Genomic DNA, 18,514 nt, shown 5'->3' with positions numbered 1-18,514 from the left:
TCTGTGTGAAAGTGGCCCAGAGTGCAGAGCTGCCCCCTAAGGCTCCCCAGGAGGAAGGTGATGCCCCACCTGGCAGGGAGGTGGGTGGCAGGCCCGTCTCCTTGCAGGTGTAGCCTGTGGCACCGTGAGCTCAGTGAGAGGGAGGTGGTAACCTGGAGCCATCTCCAGAAACAGCGAGAGGAGAGCCCCTGATTCAGGCTTGAGGCTACGTGTCAGGGGCTGGGGTCACACTGAGAGCCCTTGAGGATGCTCTGAAAAGGGGGCAGAAAGTAACACTGCAGGTCGCTCAGTCGTGTCCAACTCTCTACGACCCCATGGCCTATACAACCCATGGGATTCTCCAGGCCAAGATAGTGGAGTGGGTAGGCTTTCCCTTCTCCAGGGGATCTTCCCAACCCAGGGAGTGAACCCAGGTCTCCCACATTGCAGGCGGATTCTTTACCAGCTGAGCCACCAGGGAAGCCCAAAAAAAGGTAAAAAAGGGGTTAAGTTTGTGGGTTCTGAGATGACGATGGATTAAAGTTCAGTGGGGCTGGAGGCAAAAGACATTTGCTGTCCTTCTATTTGGGATTGTGAAAATGTTTTCAACTAGAGTTCTGTGTGTGTGTGTGTGTGTGTGTGTGTGTGTGTGTGTCAGTGGCTCAGTCGTGTGACTCTTTGCAACCCCACGGACTGTAACCCACCAGGCTTCTCTGTCCATGGAATTCTCCAGGCAAGAACACTGGAGCAGATGGCCATTCCCTGGAGTTCTTTCAGTTCATGAATAATTGTAATATCTCTTAGATTAGATTTGGGTTTCCCTGGTGGCTCAGATGGTAAAGAATCCCCCTCCAATGTGGGAGACGTGGATTCCGTCCTGGAGCGGAGAAGATTCCCCTGGAGAAGGAAATGGCAACCCACTCCAGTGCTCTTGCCTGGAGAAGCTCAGACAAGATAGAGGAACCTGGCGGGCTACAGTGAGCCCATGGAGATCTCAAAGACTCAGACATGACTGGGACGACTAATGCTTTTAAGAGAGATATAGTACGTTTTTTAAAAAAACAAACACATTAAAACAGGTTACTTACTGATCGTCGGACAACGATACCTGTCATCACAAGAATCCAGTAACCCTGCATTTCCGCCAAGGAGCAGCCACCCAGGATTTGCTATGGTGTGTTCACGGTGACTTTCAAAACCCTAACTTGTGCGAGTTACAAGACGGCTGCAGACTTGATGTGAGATTCAGGCCACTGTTTGACCCGCCTCGGAAAAGCTTGGACCACGAGTTGTGTCAGAAAACACTCCATCAAGGACTGTGGGAAAGACAGGCAGTTCGTGTAAACTGTGTTTGGTGGAAGGCAACTGATCAACAGAGACCTGCCATTGAGAAGATGGTTTGTGACTCTTGGCGGCCAAAGTGGGGGCCCTCCATGCCTCTCGGGCAGACTCCAGGGTCAGGCAGGAGGCAGAGACAGTGCTCAGGAGCCTTGACCATGCTTTCTGTGGACGGGGGACAGGAAACACTGGTCGTTCTCAGGGTTGGTGGGTCTGCATCATCAAAGTGGGCTCTGGGAAGTGGTGGTGATTTAGTCACTCAGTCGTGTCCGACTCTTTGCGAGTCTGTAGCCTGCCAGGCTCCTCTGTCCATGTGGATTCTCCAGGGAAGAATACTGGAGTGGGTTGCCTTGCCCTCCTCCAGGGGATCTTCCCAACCCAGGGATGGAACCCGGGTCTCCTGAATTGAAGGTGGATTCTTTACCATCTGAGCCACCAGGGAAGCTCAGGCTCTGGACACAGGCTGCCCCAGTTCCCTGGCCCTGGGGGGCTGATGAGGGTGGACCCGGTGGCCCCGAGGGTGAGGGTCCCCCCTCTGAGGGGATGCTGGGGTGCAGGCTCTGGGTTGGCCGGCCTGCACGGAACACGGATGCCTGCAGGTGAGCCGTCTGCTCTCTGGACATAAGGCCATCCTGCGGAGGGCCGTCCTGCCAGAGCCTCACAGATACAAGAAACCAAAGGCATCGTTAAATAAAGGCAGAGAGCATGCAGGGGGGTGGGCAGGAATCTAGGATGTGGAGTCTGCTGAGCCAGCCGTGGGAAGTGACTGGAAAGCATTGGGTTTGCATGGAGATCCTCACCAAGGTGGGGGGTCTGTCTCCAGAGACCCAGGGCGTGCACTCAGAGCCGGCCGCTTGCAGAGCTAAAGGGTGGGAGGGGCCATGGGATGTGTGTACGTGCTCCTGTGAACCGCGCTGTAGGAACCCATGGGTTCCTGGGGGAGCTATGGGTAGTAATTGCACATCACACAGCTGTAGCGTGGCAAAGTAGGGTCCACTTGGCTGCTCCGCACCGGGGACTGTGAGGACTCCTCTGTGCCCGGCTCAGGACGTGGCAGGAACTGGCCTAGTCTTTGGTGCGAATCACACTCTCTGATGGGGGGGGGGGGGGGACCCCACCTGTCCAGTGGGATTTCACATTAAGAGGAAGAGTCTGATCCCTTAGCGGCAGCAGCAAATGCTTCCATTTGCTTTGTGGGCTTGAGGGACGCAGGGGTTCACCACCTACAGAGGTGAGTTTGCATCCGGGCACACAGGGGCGCCGGGTGGCACCCTGCCCGCCACTACCTGCCCTGCTCAGGGCTCTGCCCACCCCTTCCGTGAGCTGTGCCCACGCCGAGTTATCGCCGTCACCGTCTTGTCAGTACGCTGAGCTTCTGTCAAGGTCGTTCTGTATTCACCTGCGTCCCACCTCCGTCCAAACTAACGTGGATGTCACCCAGGCACTCTGCTACTTACCCAGACGCCTCCGGGTTTCGGGTCCACAAGTCCAGCTGCCTCTGGGAGGTCGTTTCAGCACGATGCGTCGAGCCGCAGCACCTGTTGAAAGATAGGGTATGAATCCGCTCATCAGTTGACTTCATACTTTGCGTATAATGTACGGTTCTTCTCTAGTCAACCCATAGCTCTTGATGTCTGCTGTGTAAGAAGTTACCTCAACCCTTTTTAGCTAAACAGCATTGATGCCTGCTTGGTATCTTTACTTTCTGGTGGAAAAGTCCTCCTTTTCTTGATTCCCAAAGTGCTCCAGAGCAAGTTCCCAGGGGACCCAGCACTCCGTCAAAGAGGTCTGCGCTCTGAAAACCTCTGTTTAAATGCTTGGTTTGAGTGCGGCCGGGATGTGAGGCTAATCACTGCAGGGGTGGGGGTGGTGTGGATAGGGGGCGACGCCTTTCACACCCGCCCGGGGACTCACTGGGTGATTGATAAACCCTGCCAGCCTCTGTTCCCACACGCAGGCCTGGCTCTGCAGCACTTTTGTCTTTTTTTCCACTCGGTCGATCTCCCAAAGAAAAGACACGGACAGAAAACGCGCCGCTCGGGCTGGAGGTGGAGACGTTACGTAAGCGGCCCTGTTCTCTGGGTGCTGGGGCAGCAGGTCTGATTCTGCAGGGGCCACACAGCCGGCGAGGCTGGGGCGCGCTCACTGCGCACTGTTCTCACCCTCGCCTCCTGAGGGGGAGACCCTGCGCACATGGAGCACACACGGAGCACACACAGAGTCCACACGGCACACATGGAGCACACACGGAGCACACACAGAGTCCACACAGAGCACATGGAGCACACACGGAGCACACACAGAGTCCACACGGAGCACACACAGAGTCCACACGGCACACACGGAGCACACACAGAGTCCACACAGCACACATGGAGCACACACGGAGCACACACAGAGTCCACACAGCACACATGGAACACACGCAGAGCAGACATGGAGTCCACACGGAGCACACGCAGAGTCCACATGGAGCACACATGGAGTCCACAGCACACACACAGCACATGTTGAATACACACAGCACATGCAGAGTCCATACAGAGCACACATGGAGCACATGCAGAGTCCACACGGAGCACACATGGAATCCACACGGAGCACACATGGAATCCACACAGCACATACACAGCACGCACAGCGTCCACACAGCACACACGGAACACATGCAGAGTCCACACGGAGTCCACACAGAACACACACGGAGTCCACACAGAACACACACAGAGCACACATGGAGCACATGCAGAGTCCACACAGCACACGCAGAGTCCACATGGAGTCCACAGAGCACACACACAGCACATGCTGAATACACACAGAGCACACACGGCGTCCACACAGCACACACCAAGCACACACAGTGTCCACACAGAGCACACACAGTCCGCATGGAGCACACACAGAGCACACGGTGCACATACGGAATCCACCTGGAGCACACAGAGTCCATACCAAGTCCACACAGCACACTGGGGCAGCCAGGCCTTCAGGGTGAGGAAGGGCCAGGCGTTTACTCCTGCCTGGCTTCAGGATTTCTTCCACCAGCTTCCTCGGAAACATGCAGGATTCAGAGACTCCTGCAGAATCTCTCTCATCACCTAGGAAACAAGAGGAGGAACGCTGAGCATCCCCCATTCTCCTCGGGTTTCCTTACCGTGGGCGCCACGGCTGGGCTGGGCTCAAGACCTCTGCAGAAGCATCACAGTGCCACTTTCCTCATGATTGTTTTTTTTCTATCTGGTTCTCGTATATCAATTTACTTCTCCTTTTATGCTCTATTACATTCCCCCCGACTTCATTCTCTTCCCCGGCTCCGTTCTTGAAGATTTCTTTGATACGGACCATTTTTAAAGCCTTCACGGAATGTGTGAAGCGGTATCACTTCCATTTTACACTTTGGTTCTTTGGCCATGAGGTGTGGGGGATCTTCGATCCCCAGACAGGGATGGAACCGACACCCCTGCATGGGAAGGTAGAGTCCCAACCAGTGGACCATCGGGGAAGTCCTGAGCTGATTTTCTCTTGAGGAAACAGCAGGCAGAATTTGGGGAGACCTCCATCCTCGGCCAGGCGGGTGCCCATCTGCATTGCCTGCAGGGTCCTCCGCCCCCTTCCTGTTCTCTCCAGCTTCAGGATTGTCGGGCCGCGAGCCCTCTCGCTTGCAGACTGTTCTTTTGTTGTTGTTGTTGTTGTTGCTTAATTGCATTCACCTTACAGATCCCGGCGTCGGACCGTATCACGTGGAGTGGTTTCCGGAAGTCTGCGCCCACAACAAATCTGCCAGGCTGGAGGCATCCTCAGCCGTGACCCAGGTGAGGAGGAGGAGGAGGAGGAGGCTTGAAATGGGGGTGCTTTGGGGCTCTTAGACACACCCGCCCTGCAGGTGCAGCTGGACGGGAAGAGGTGCACACTGAACGTGCTGTGGGTGACTCGGTCACCGACCCGTTACCTTCGGGACAGGCGGGGAGGAGACACAGGGTCACGTGTTCCCTCATCCCTGCACGTTATCAGCATGGGGGAGGGGACCCTGAGATGCGGAGATTCCAGACACAACTCACAAGGAGCTCCCAGGGCATATGGTGTCAGCCTGGGAGTGTTTCATCTTAATCACACAGAAGCTCAGAATTCCCTTCTCCATTCTGAGTCAGAATGCCCTGTGACCTGAAGGCCTTGTTTTCCCAGGGCAAGTGGTAAAATTTCCCAGGGTTTCTCTGCAACTCTGTCCCTCAGCCTCACCTTTAGCTACAACCCTACCTTGTGCCAGCTTGTGCTGCGGGTGGAAGACCCGCCCGTCTTGGGGCCCAGCACGTGCTCTCATGACGTTAAGGGTCCCAGACATGCTCCAAGCTGCAGCTCCTGTATGGGGGCAGGAGGCTGTGACAACTGCATGCCTAGAATTTACCCCCACACACCCTAACACAACTCACCTACAATTGACACACACACCCTAATACAACCGCTGGCCTAGAATTGACCCACACCCTAATACAACTCACCTACAATTGACACACACACCCTAATACAACTGCTGGCCTAGAATTGACCCACACCCTAACACAACTCACCTACAATTGACACACACACCCTAATACAACCACTTGTCTAGAATTGACACACACACCCTAACACAACTCATCTACAATTGGCACACACACCCTAATACAACCGCTTGTCTAGAATTGACACACACACACCCTAAGACAATTGCTGGCCTAGAATTGACCCACACACACCCTAACACAACTCACCTATAATTGACACAAACACCCTAATACAACTGCTTGTCTAGAATTGACACACACACCCTAACACAACTCACCTACAATTGACACACACACCCTAAGACAACTGCTGGCCTAGAATTGACCCACACCCTAACACACCAAGGAAAGGAGATATCACACTGGCTTGTTAACAACCATCACCATCAGCTTTCCTGTTCCCGTAAGGTCATATATGTAGTATACACAGGGTCCTGACAGTGACACCCTAGAAGGGACACACACCCCCTAACACACCAAGGGAAGGAGGCGTCGCACTGGCTTGTCACGAGCATCACTGCCATGCTTCACGCGGGTATCAGGTCATACAGGTGCACCCAGGGCCTTGGCAGCACCTCGAATGGACACACACACCCTGACAGACACACGAGGGAGATAAACCTCGCACCAGCTTGTTACAAATGTCACAGTTAGCTTTCCTGTTCCCGTAAGGTCATATATGTAGTATACACAGGGTCCTGACAGTGACACCCTAGAAGGGACACACACCCCCTAACACACCAAGGGAAGGAGGCGTCGCACTAGCTTGTCACGAGCATCACTGCCATGCTTCACGTGGTTATCAGGTCATACAGGTGCACCCAGGGCCTTGGCAGCACCTCGAATGGACACACACACCCTGACAGACACACGAGGGAGATAAACCTCGCACCAGCTTGTTACAAATGTCACAGTCAGCTTTCCTGTTCCCGTAAGGTCATATATGTGTGCAGGAGGCCGTGACAATGCCACCCTACAGGGGACACGCACACGCTCACACACAAAGAGAAAGAAGCGGCACAGTAGCTTGTTACAACCATCACCGTCAGCTTCCTCTTCCTGTAAGGCGACATTCCCAGCCCCTCAGCCCTCCACGGTTGAGTCCGGCCTCACAATTCTGTTTAATCATCACAGTCTGGCCGGAAGCAACAGAGAGAGCCCTCCAGAAAGGGGAGAAGAGACACGCCTCCAGAATGTCTTCTCTGCCTTCAGGAAAGACTCAGGTCTAAACTGAGCTTGCGTCTGGGAGGAAGCCTGAGTCAGCTTTTTTTTTTTTAATAACAATTCGGGTTGATATTCACAGCTTTTCACCCTCCCTGTCCAGCCAGCTCCCCATAGTGGGTTGTGATGGTCAGGAAGGGGGCTGCCATGAACTGAACGCTTCCACCTGGTTGTTCTAGAGTCTGGGTGACCCTCTTCACTGCAGGAGCAGGTCATGGTTGTAAATCATCTCGGCAAGGACCCCGTGTGCTTTGTGTAAAGGCCGTATCACACACGCACACACACAAACACACCCACCCCACCACATGCAAGAAGACAAACTCCTGGGACATCATCGCATCTCCTGCCAAGTCCGTTCCCTCGTGAGATTTTTACAGCTGGCGTGTTCTCTTTCTCCGTCTCGCTCTAGGAAAACTACATGATTCTTCCAGACCTGTCATTCTCCTGCAAATACAAGGTGATCGTGCAAGCCGCGCGGCCCCAGGGCCGCTGGAAGGCGGAGAGCGCGTCCTTCACGACCCCGCCGTGCTCTGCGCTCAAGGGCAAGACCCACAAGCACTTCAGCTGCCCTGGCACGGAGGAGGGTACGTGTCGCCTGGAATCCCCGGGAGGCGCGTCGCTGGGCACAGCTCCAGAGTGCGATTCACAAGGCCCTGAAACCCAAAAGGATCACCCCTTTCTAGATGGCCCTAGGACAGCCCTGTCTGAACAGAACGTGTGTATACGAACCCTCGCCTAGCCTCTGAAGTCCAGCCGCACTTAGCGACAGGCTTTGCTGAAGGATCAGCCCTTAGAAGTGAAAGTGAAAGTCACTCAGTGGTGTCCGACTCTTTGCGACCCCATGGACTGTACAGTCCGTGGAATTCTCCAGGCCGGAATACTGGAGTGGGTAGCCTTTCCCTTCTTCAGGGGATCTTGCCAACCCAGAAATTGAATCAGGGTATCCTGCATTGCAGGCAGATTCTTTACCAGCTGAGCCACCAGGGAAGCCCAAGAATACTGGAGTGGGTAGCCTTCCCTTCTCCAGCAGATCGTCCAGACCCAGGAATTGATCCAGGGTCTCCTGCATTGCAGGCAGGAGGAGGTCAGGTTGCTGACCCCAGGTCCCAGAGAATGGCAGTCTGAACACCGTGTCCTCTGGGGCTGCCTCTCTCCACCCCTCTAACCGCTGCACGGTTCCCCTTTCTGCGCCCACAGGTTACAGTCACGTGCGCTCCAAAGTGCAGGCCAAACCTGAGAACCTGTCCGCCTCCTTTGTGGTACGCGATGCCAACATCACGGGGCACTTCTCCTGGAAGGTGAACCAGGTGGGCTTGCCGCGGCCGGCCACCGGCTTCCAGGTGACCTGGGCCGAGGTCACCACTGAGAGCCGGCCCAACAGCCTCCCGAACAGCATCATCTCTCAGTCCCAGATTCTGCCCGCGGTGAGTGCCCACCCACCTGCCCCATCTCAGGGTGGGTTCCCCGCAACCCGGAGGGAGCATCCCTGGGGGAGGCACTCGGGCACCCCAAACCCCCACTGCAGGGGCAACGTGTTGAGACTCACATGTAGGCTTTCTCCTGTGTGAATTCTTCTGCAAGAATCAGAACATACCAACAGGGTTCCTGTGGGCCCCCAGTAAATTCTTTTGTAAAAATCGGAGCACACCATCAGGGTTTCTGTACATTAACTATCATTACCATAAACTTAGGAGAAACTGCCATCTAGCTAAACTTGATGACTAGGACCAGCTCTTAAGGAGGCCTCTCCTGTCCACACGGAACGCAAGGCTTCACCATTTTCTGTTCTTTTGAATCCCTGTCCTTCTGGGCCAAGCGGACGTGCCCCATTTGAAGTGCTAAATTTTGGGGGGGAAAGAGCTAAAAAGAACCTTTTTCTCTTCATTTTCCCCTTCAAATCTGGCCAGAGCACTTAATGAGCTGGAGTGCCTTCCAGGCCAACTTAATTCCTTGGTTTCGGGGGAGAAAAAAAAAAGCATGTGTGGGCTTTTACCAACTCTCAAAATGCCCTTAGAATATGCAATTCTTGCTCCAAAAAGAGAGAGAAAAAAAAAAACACCTTAAATCCCGGAAGGAAAAAAAAAATTCCACGGAATCGGACAGTAATTATTCTGTGTGTGTGTGTTAGGTTCTATTGAGTTCTAAGACCAAAAAAAAAAAAAGTGTTGGCATAAAAAGAAACATTTTTTGGCTGCTGGCACTGACAGATACTGTCTTTTAAGGAGCACAGGTTGGCGCGTTTCCCCGAGATGTGGATTATCAAGAATTCACATCACAAGATGTGCAGATGAAAACTTTTAAAGCCTGGGAAAGTCTTAGATTCAGGAATGGAAAATACAGTGCCCTGGAGGGGGTGGGGGTGAGCGGCAAGAACTGGCCTGACTCATGTGAGCTCTTGGCTGCCAAGAGCCGGGGTCTCCTTGCTGCCCAGACCACCCGGGGATGGAGGGGGTAAGGGGTCTCCAGCGAACATGGACTGATTGCGGGTTCCTGGACACGGTGGAGTGGAAACAAGTGAACCGCGACTGCACGTATCACGGTGATGTCGCGAGGGAGGCGTAGTCTCTGGAGGAGAGTCCAGACATGGGTCGTGGTCAGAGGCAGCGGCTGACGGACCCGTGTCCCCCAACGCCTTCCCTCCCCTTCCCCAGGATCACCCTGAGCTCTCGGTCCCAGGTCTGCGGCCCGCCACCCTCTACCGCCTGGAGGTGCAGGTGCTGACTGCGGGCGGGGAGGGGCCCGCCACCATCAGGACCTTCCGGACCCCCGACGTGCACGGTGAGTCCTCAGGGGGCAGGAGTCCCGCCCAGCTTGCAGACACACAGAAAGTCTTGGTGAAAAAATGGAAATCCATAGATCCAACATTGCAGGCTCCTACCCACAGGGGGTTCTCTGAACCCGAAGCCCCCCCCTCCCGTTTGTATGTGCTTCCTCCCAGCCCACCTGACACGCTCCCTTTTTCCCTCCCGTGCACCCTCCTCCTCCCCTTCTGTTACTTTTTTGCTCTACAGAAGGCATGCTTTTTTTCTTATCTTCTAACCTTAAATACCCAAGAGGTAGGGCTTCTAATGCAGGTAGACATTAGAGACGTAAGGCTCGATCCCTGGGTCGGGAAGATCCCCTGGAGGAGGGCATGGCAACCCACTCCAGGTTTCTTGCCTGGAGAATCCCACGGACAGAGGAACCTGGACAGGCTGTATTCCATGGGGTCGCACAGAATCGGACACGTCTGAGGTGACTTAGCATGCGCCCACCCAAGGGGGAAAAAAATCATCATATCATTCTGAAATTTTTTTAAAAATTAAGACATTCAAATATAACTGTATAGGAAATACTACTTTGCTATGCAGCTTATTACGTGTATTTCTACTGTATATAATCTATTGGCTTCCCTGAATCAGCCTGCAATGCAGGAGACCCTGGTTCAATTCCTGGGTCAGGAAGACCCCCTGGAGAAGGGATAGCCTACCCACTCCAGTATCCTTGGGCTTCCCTGGTGGCTCAGCAGGTAAAGAATCATCTGCAATGCAGGAGACCTGGGTTCAATCCCTGGATTGGGAAGATCCCCCTGGAGAAGGGAAAGGCTACCCACTCCAGTATCCCAGCCTGGAGAATTCCATGGACCGTATAGTTCTTGAGGTTACAGAGAATCGGACACCACTGAGCCAACTTTCATTTTCACTGTCTATATTACATAAATTTTCTTCACGATATGATCCCAATCAGTCTACTTGACTTCCTGCTAAATCACATAGGTTAAAAATGATTTCCACCTATTGTTTCAAAACAAAGAGCCTCCCGGGCAACACTAAGGACATATGCCGGGGAGTGGTCGCAGTTATTGACCATAAAGGAGTCCTCATCCTACTGTGTTTGCTGATATTGAAAAAATGGGAAAGAAAATCTAGTGATGTCTTCAGGGGCCAGAACTGTTAGCTTTGGCAGTGATTGAATACGTGCTGGGTCTGTTAACCCTAAACTCCTGGTCCACCCCCAGCCCCACTGTCCCTTCCACCCTCTGCAGCCACAAGCCTATTCTCTATGTCTGTTAGTCTCTTCTTGTTTCATAGATGTCACTCGCGTGGGGTCTAAACTACAGCACAAAGGAACTTGACAACGAAGCAGAAGCAGATTCACAGACAGAGAGAGCAGACTTGTGGGAGTTTGGGATCAGCAGATAGAACCCAGTATACACAGGATGGGTAAACACCAAGGTCCTTCCATGGAGCAGGGAACTGCATTCCATATTCTGTGATAAGAAAGAAAGAAAGTGAAGTTGCTTAGTCATGTCCAACTCTTTGCGACCCCATGGACTGTAACCCACCAGCCTCCTCCATCCATGGAATTTTCTAGGCAAGAGTACTGGAGTAGGGTTGCCATTTCCTTCTCCAGGGGATCTTCCCACCCCAGGATCGAACCTGGGTCTCTTGCATTGCAGGCTTTACCATCTGAGCCACCAGGGAACCACGATGGAAAAGAATATATACAGTGTGTACTTACATATAGAAACAGAAAATATAAAACTGTACTCTCTCTATATATATATATATATACACACACACACTGTATATATAAAATTGAATCACTTTGGTCTACAGCAGAAATTAAACACAACATTGTAAATCAACTATACTCTAATAAAATTTAAAAACGTATGTGTTTGGAAACAAAAAGTATGCACAGTGGAATAAGCGCGGGAGGAAGCCAAGAGTCATTTAGTGCAAGAGGATACGGTTTGCTGGAACCGTGGTCCCAGGTGCTTGAGGCCCAGGTCGGGGTGTGAGACGGAGGATGGTGAGATTAACGTAGAGACAACTGCATCTAAGTCACCTGTGGGATAGTGAGACGGAGACTTCCTGAAGGCCTTCGGGACTGCAGGGTCCAGCGCTGAAAGCTTTGAAGGTCATCGGCATGTGGGTAGTAATTGAACGTGGGGCTGTGTACTAGAGGTCAGGAAGGTGAGAATTAGGCTTGGACAAGACCAGGGGAAGTGCTGTGTGAAGAAACTACATGGAGAATAGTCTATGTCTTCCCAAATTCTTGGGGCTAAATATCAATTTTTTAACAGTCATTTCAACAGCTGTATCTTAGGAGCAATGCTTTCATTTCTGTTCCTGTTTTTAAGCAGATCGTTTAAAATATCAGATTCTTTCTTTTTGCTTCAATTCTTCCATCACTTTAAATTCTTCATGTAGACGATGTGCTAGAAATAGTAGACATCCATCCCCTCCACTGTTAACACACTTAAGCCTCTGCTCTATTAGTAAAAACATATGGAAGCTAATTTTAGTTATTAGCAAAACTAAACGGCAACAATTGTGTATTTACAAAGATTAGTTATTAGCACAACTAAACAGCAACAATTGTGTATTTACAAAGATTAGTTATTAGCACAACAGCAACAATTGTGTATTTACAAAGATTAGTTATTAGCACAACTAAACAGCAACAATTGTGTATTTACAAAGATTAGTTATTAGCAAAACTAAATGGTAACAATTGTGTATTTAAAACAAAGGCAGCGTCCTGTTGGGTTTCAGATTATGTACATTGCTTTCTCAGCTTAAACTTTAAAAAGCCACGTCAACGGTTTATGTGTTGATAAGAAATAATGATCCTGGGTTTATTTTAATTTTTAAATGATGGATCAAATTTGCCCCAGCAGCTTTTTGCACTTAGGAGTTTAAAGACAAATAAAAACCACCCCATTGGGAGCGCCCTGTGTGACGCCCTGTCCTGTTTGGGAACCATGTCCACCCATCACTTACAGTGTCCCTCCACCGAAAGTGTGTGTGTCATGAAAGGATGTGTTAATTTCTAAACTTTTCCGAGGAAAGACAAAGGGTTCTGCCCGGCTTACATTATTATAAAGAAAGGGGCTTGTCTTCTTTCTCTTGCGATCTTGAAGGTTTTATGGAGGGAACCAGAGAGCTGGGGAAGGCAGAGAAAAAAGAGAGGCAGGGTGGATGCGTGTCTGCAAGTTCAGAGTCAGGTCCGGCAGGGCCTGGGTGGCATGGACTGTGGGCAGGGCACAGACGCACACCTGTTCCTCCAGTCGGTCTAGCTGGGGACGGTGGCCGGACTGACACGTCCGTTCTATCTCTAGGCCCCCATCTGAAACACCGCCATCCCCATCACTACAAGCCTCCTGCAGAAAGGTACTGAGCTGCTCTGAGAGCCCGTCGGAACCCTAAGCGAGTGTGGAAGCTGGCACAACCCCCCAAGGACTGGCCGTGCCCACTGGGAGGCATCAGGCCCTTCCCGGAAGACCGCCTGCCCCTGCATAATAACCGTGGGGCGCTCAACACTCTGTCTGCCCTGGAAAACGTGCCCCAAAACCAAGGACCCGCAGTGAGCCTAGCGAAGGCGGGGGTGGAGAGGGGGTGGAGGGGTTGGGACAGGTTCCCATGACAACAGACAACACACAGCCCAGCCCTGTTCCACTTCTAATTCTTGCCTGCCTGTGTGGTAAAGCTCCTCCCAATGCAGGTCTGAGTTGTCCCCGAATTTGCATCAACAGATTCTCCAAAGAAGCAATTGACACACATAATAGGCCTGCCCGTAGTAAGCATACAGTTACTCACTGAACACTTGGAGATTACATTATTGATTGGATTTGCCAGGTCAATGGAAAAGTATCCAGATTTTTACGTCCTAATATTGATTCAGAGATTTCTGAAGATGAATGTTTTTTAATCCCCTGTGGGTTTTTTTTTTTCAACTGAAAAATCTGTAAACCCAAAATATTGCCCATTAGTTTAAAATGCTCCAGCTTCAAGCACTCAAGCTTCATTTTATACAAAGACATAAATGAGTTTGGCCTCGAAAGGACAGTTTCTGTTAAGACATTCCCAGCCAGGAGTCAACACTGCTACCCAGAGTCTGCCCTGGAGAAATTAAAACTGTTTCCTGGGGCTTTAATATTTCATCCTACAAGAAGGTTTCCTGATACTTTATTGATATTTTCCTTTTTTCCTTGATGGGGAAGACACCTGCTGCCGTGCTTTGTTCGGCCACTTTCCTGTGTCTTAACACGCTACAAAACTTCTTGCTTGAAATGAAAGAAACCCAACTATCGAACATTTTCAAATCTTTCCCCTTTGCTTAATCAAAGCAAGCTGTTTGTTTGGTAGAATATTCTCCATAATGTAGAAAAGGTAGAGGAGGACTCTGGAAGGTAGAGAAGGACAGCTGTTTGCCTTGGACTAACCTACCTTCGCTTTCCAGGTGGCTCAGTGGTAAAGAATCTGCGTCCCAATGCAGGAGATGCAGTGACAGGTTCGGTCCCTGGGTTGCAAAGATCCCCTGGAGGAGGAAATGGCAACCCACTCCAGTATTCTTGCCTGGAGAAAATCCCATGAACAGAGAAGCCTGGTGGGCTACAGTCCGTGGGATTGCAGAGTCAGACACAATTTAGCAGCTAAACAGGAAACCTTTCTCTACTCCTTCAAATCTATTACATCTTACTTGAAAATTGTATGAAAATTTTAATTGAAAAAGTAAGAGGCGCCATGCTAATGCCTCATAGCCTGAACTCAACTGAAAACATGGTATTAGTATATAGTGTTGAGGGGAATGTTGGGGCACCCTTAAACTAGAGATGTTTTAATATATTTTTTGCTTGAAGGAACACCCATGTGTATATACATGTATGTTTGTGTGTCTGTATATTTCCAGGTAGGTATACAATATATATGGGGAAGGAAATGGCAGCCCACTCCAGTATTCTTGCCTGGAGAACCCCAGGGACAGAGGAGCCTGGTGGGCTGCCATCTGTGAGGTCTAACAGAGTCGGGCATGACTGAAGTGACTTAGCAGCAGCAGCAGCATACAATATATACATACGTGTAAGTACATACACACAGACGCACACATATACACGTGGGTAGCTTGAGTACAAGTCGCTGCAATAATTATTTAACCAGCTCACCCATGATGGATGCAACTCTAAACATCATTCAAGTAATCTGTTTTCCCCATCGGTGTCTATTCTATGAGAAAACAGCGATTTCTCCAAATTAAACATGGAAGGGCGTCCTCATGTCATTATGTACACGAGGAACACAGTGAAGGCTCTTGTGCGCCTGGAAGCCTGCCGTTTTCCTTCCTTTCCGAAAGCCTGCGGTGGGCACCCTGGTTGCCGGCGGTTCAATGAGCGGCGAGGGGTTGAATGAGCGGCGCAGGCCGAGAACGTGAGGGTCTCGACTCCTCCTGGGAGGCCTAAGCTCTTAAGTGCGGACACCAGGCAGAGAGACGACCCCTGTTATCACACGCACGCCTCTCTCCCCGGAGAACCCCGGGGCCGGTATGCATGGATCTCTGACGGAACAGATGGGAAAAAAAGAAAAACTACTTCCTGCGTCTTCGATGAGCTTGGAAGCTTGAGCAGGCGGGCGGTGCATTGCAGCCTGAAGGAGGGGCTACGGGGGGATCTCAAGGATGCAGCCAGCTCATGGGGCTTCGGGCTGTTTCTCTGCAGCTCCGTGCGTGGTTTGGGGTGGATTCTGCAACAGAGTGTCCCTGCAGAGTCAGCGGGTTCCTCTTCTGCACGGAGACGGGAGGGACAGTCTTCACGGAGGACGCATGCGCAAACACAGAGCTCATCTCTGAAACCACGGGTTTTCCCTAGACGCCGTTCCCAGCATCTGGATTTTCAAACCCTCAGAATCTCAAAAGGGAAGGCTTCAAATTATTATTGGCTGTGTGTTTATCGTCTTCCTTCATTGGTCCTAAATATATCAGTAAGTATTTGTGCCAGCCCATCTTTGTACTGTTGTATAGTTTAAAACGCGGGAGTATATACATAGATGCGAAATATTATTAAATTATTAAATACACTTAATTTTGTAAAATTTAATGATGTTTCTTTTGCCTGGGTCATAGACTTTGAGCAAATACATTTTTAGTTCGGATCAAGGTTCTGAAGCGTCTATCTTCCTTGAAATACCTGAAGTAGGTCTTATGAGCATTTCATCTTGCTATAACATTTGATAACTTTTATTAGTATTATTGGAAGAGAAGACTAGGCAGTAAGAGAAAGCTGAGTTTCCTTTATAAATTTCAGTAATACTGAAATGAGCAGAAATATAATTACAGTTTTTTGAATTTTTAAAAATTTGCCCTAATAAAGGTCTAAAAATTTATGTTGTTTAATTTTAAAGCCAGTTTCATAGCTGATTCTCTGTTTTATTGAAATTAGATGCACTTCTCTCCTATGAGAAAAAGTATATTCAGTGACAGCATTTACTCTTTAAAAAAGCCAAGTTCATCAAACATATGAAGTCATCAAATACAGGTGTGTAACCCGATACACATCAAGGCTATGTGCGTCTTTTTACTGAGAATATTCACTCCTCAGTGATGGGTTTATTTATCTGGGCTATCCTCTTGTTGTAAGTGGGCTCAGGGAGCAATCTTTATAAATGAATGGCATCAGCCAGTGTTATTTTAATATACATAAATGGGAAGGAAATCCAGAAACGAGGGGATAAATGTGCACTTAGGTCTGAGCAGAGACCAACACAACATTATAAAGCAGTTTCACTCCCAATAAAATTTTCTTCAAGAGACAATAATGTTTATGACAGGTAAAATTTCCAGAATCCAAAGTTTACAAACAGATCTCTGTCCTAGAAAGACCTGGAAGAACCCAGAACCCATCTAGAGAGCAGAACCCATCCTCCAGCTCAGCACTGCTGAGACCTGGGGCCGCACGGCTCTCTGTCGGCGGGCGGGACCTGCCCTCTGCACTGTGGGGCGTGGGGCACCCCTGGTCTCCACCCACCAGAGGCAAGGAGCACCCCACCCCGGGTGTGATGACCACACACTCTGTCATCATGGTCCACACCGTCTTGGGGTACAGAGTCGCCCCCGGTGAGAATCACTGCACCGTAATGATGTTCACTGAATAGAGGAAAACTGCCCTCTGCAAGGTGAAACTGAGTCAAGTGGAGTAGGCATACCTGGGAAGTGCTTACACTGGATCCCAAAGCCCTTCAGTTCAGTTCAGTTCAGTCGTCCAGTCGCTCAGTCGTGTCCGACTCTTTGCGACCCCATGAATCGCAGCACGCCAGGCCTCCCTGTCCATCACCACCTCAGCAGTATCTTTTATGTCCACTGAAGAACCTGATTAAAAGGCTGAGTTTGTCTATCATGTGAGTGCAAATATTCATTTTGTCCTACTGACCAGGCAGCAGCATTCACGATGATGGGAGTCTTAACGCCCTTACACCACGTGTCGTGGGGTTCATCATGTTCAGTCCTGTGACTGCAAATATCTCAATCTAAACTTATGCACACGTGCCCATCGTCACCAGAGCACAGTGGCTAAATACCCGTTGCGTTGTACGTTCATTTACGAGAAAAATGCACAAAGCCGGTGACCTATGGTGGCTATGGTTTTGCATGGCCAAACTCAGCTTCTCAGCTCTCTTGGACACTTGGCAAGTTACACGATTCACAGAGTGACTCACACAGGTCTCTCTGCAGAACTGTTAGCACTTCTTGACATAACCGTAGTGCGCAAATAACAGAATGGCTACCCTCTCATGCAAACCACGTCCCTTAGTTCATTTAAAAGTCAATATTTATTTATGTATGTAATAAAAAATGATTTTGTTTGTGTCTCATGTTATTTAGAGAGAAATAATCTTGTAAAGAAATGTTGTAAAAAAAAAAAAGCCACACACACACAAAAGCATTGTAAATAGTCTGATCCCTGTCACTCATTATTTTAATGGTAGAGTTTGTACATACTGACTGATTTCGTAATAAAGGACCTTTAAACCTGCCCAGTGGACTGGACTCCTTATGTTCCTGAAAACACACACACACATTTTATTTTCATTTAGAAAGAAAAGTGAGCAGTTTCCTGTGAAGCTGGGGAGACGGAAACAGCCTCATTCTCCTGTCAGTACGAAAGGAACTCAAGGTCTGGTGAAAGATTGGAGGTTAGGAGGAGAAGGGGGTGACAGAGGAGATGGGATGTTTGCGTGGAATCGTTGACTCGATGGACATGAGTCTGAGTAAACTCCAGGAGATGGTGAAGGACAGGGAGGCCCGGCATGCTGCAGTCCACGGTGTCACAGACAGACAACTGTGCAGCTGAACAACAACAATGAACAAAAATGCCACAAGGCAGCTCGTCGTCCTGAACACAGCGTTCTGGACCATTGACAGAGATCAGTGCGTCACGGTTTTCTCTCTATTTACAAGCATGACTCTCAGTGGTTTTGGTGGCATTTTCCATCCATTGGTCCACAGGCTTAAACAACTGTCCCCCCCTACCACTCCCGACCCCAGGTGCTGTCCATAAAATGCCACTAGATACATGTTGTACTCATAAGCTTTCAGCCACAGCCCTTGGTTGTCAACAGCACAGTCACTGCAGGCCAGAGAGGGGGGAGCCTCCCACCCGTGCAGACCCCCACACC

The 18,514-nt window shown here is 50.2% G+C and overlaps 1 protein-coding gene across 6 annotated transcripts in view; it reads left to right on the top strand.

Moving 5' to 3' along the window:
- The window catches only part of LOC138929710 (anosmin-1-like), a 223,020-nt gene extending 205,149 nt beyond the window's left edge, over nucleotides 1-17,871 (top strand). For 2 of the 6 annotated variants that reach the window (XM_070289550.1, XM_070289548.1), the window contains 5 exons: nucleotides 5,038-5,132; nucleotides 7,492-7,666; nucleotides 8,280-8,506; nucleotides 9,734-9,860; nucleotides 15,562-17,871. In XM_070289550.1, the coding sequence (XP_070145651.1) occupies nucleotides 5,038-5,132; nucleotides 7,492-7,666; nucleotides 8,280-8,506; nucleotides 9,734-9,860; nucleotides 15,562-15,692 (755 nt within the window). In that variant the 3' untranslated portion in view covers nucleotides 15,693-17,871. Of the gene's footprint in view, nucleotides 1-5,037; nucleotides 5,133-7,491; nucleotides 7,667-8,279; nucleotides 8,507-9,733; nucleotides 9,861-13,188 lie in introns of all 6 variants that reach the window. The other 4 variants (XR_011446057.1, XR_011446056.1, XM_070289549.1 and 1 more) reach the window with 4 other exon arrangements.
- The last annotated feature ends 643 nt before the right edge of the window (nucleotides 17,872-18,514 follow it).

The sequence above is a fragment of the Ovis canadensis genome, chromosome Y, assembly GCF_042477335.2.
Source record: "Ovis canadensis isolate MfBH-ARS-UI-01 breed Bighorn chromosome Y, ARS-UI_OviCan_v2, whole genome shotgun sequence".
Taxonomy (NCBI): domain Eukaryota; kingdom Metazoa; phylum Chordata; class Mammalia; order Artiodactyla; family Bovidae; genus Ovis; species Ovis canadensis.
Note: the sequence above shows the minus strand (reverse complement) of the source record. Positions and strands in the feature narration are given on the sequence as shown.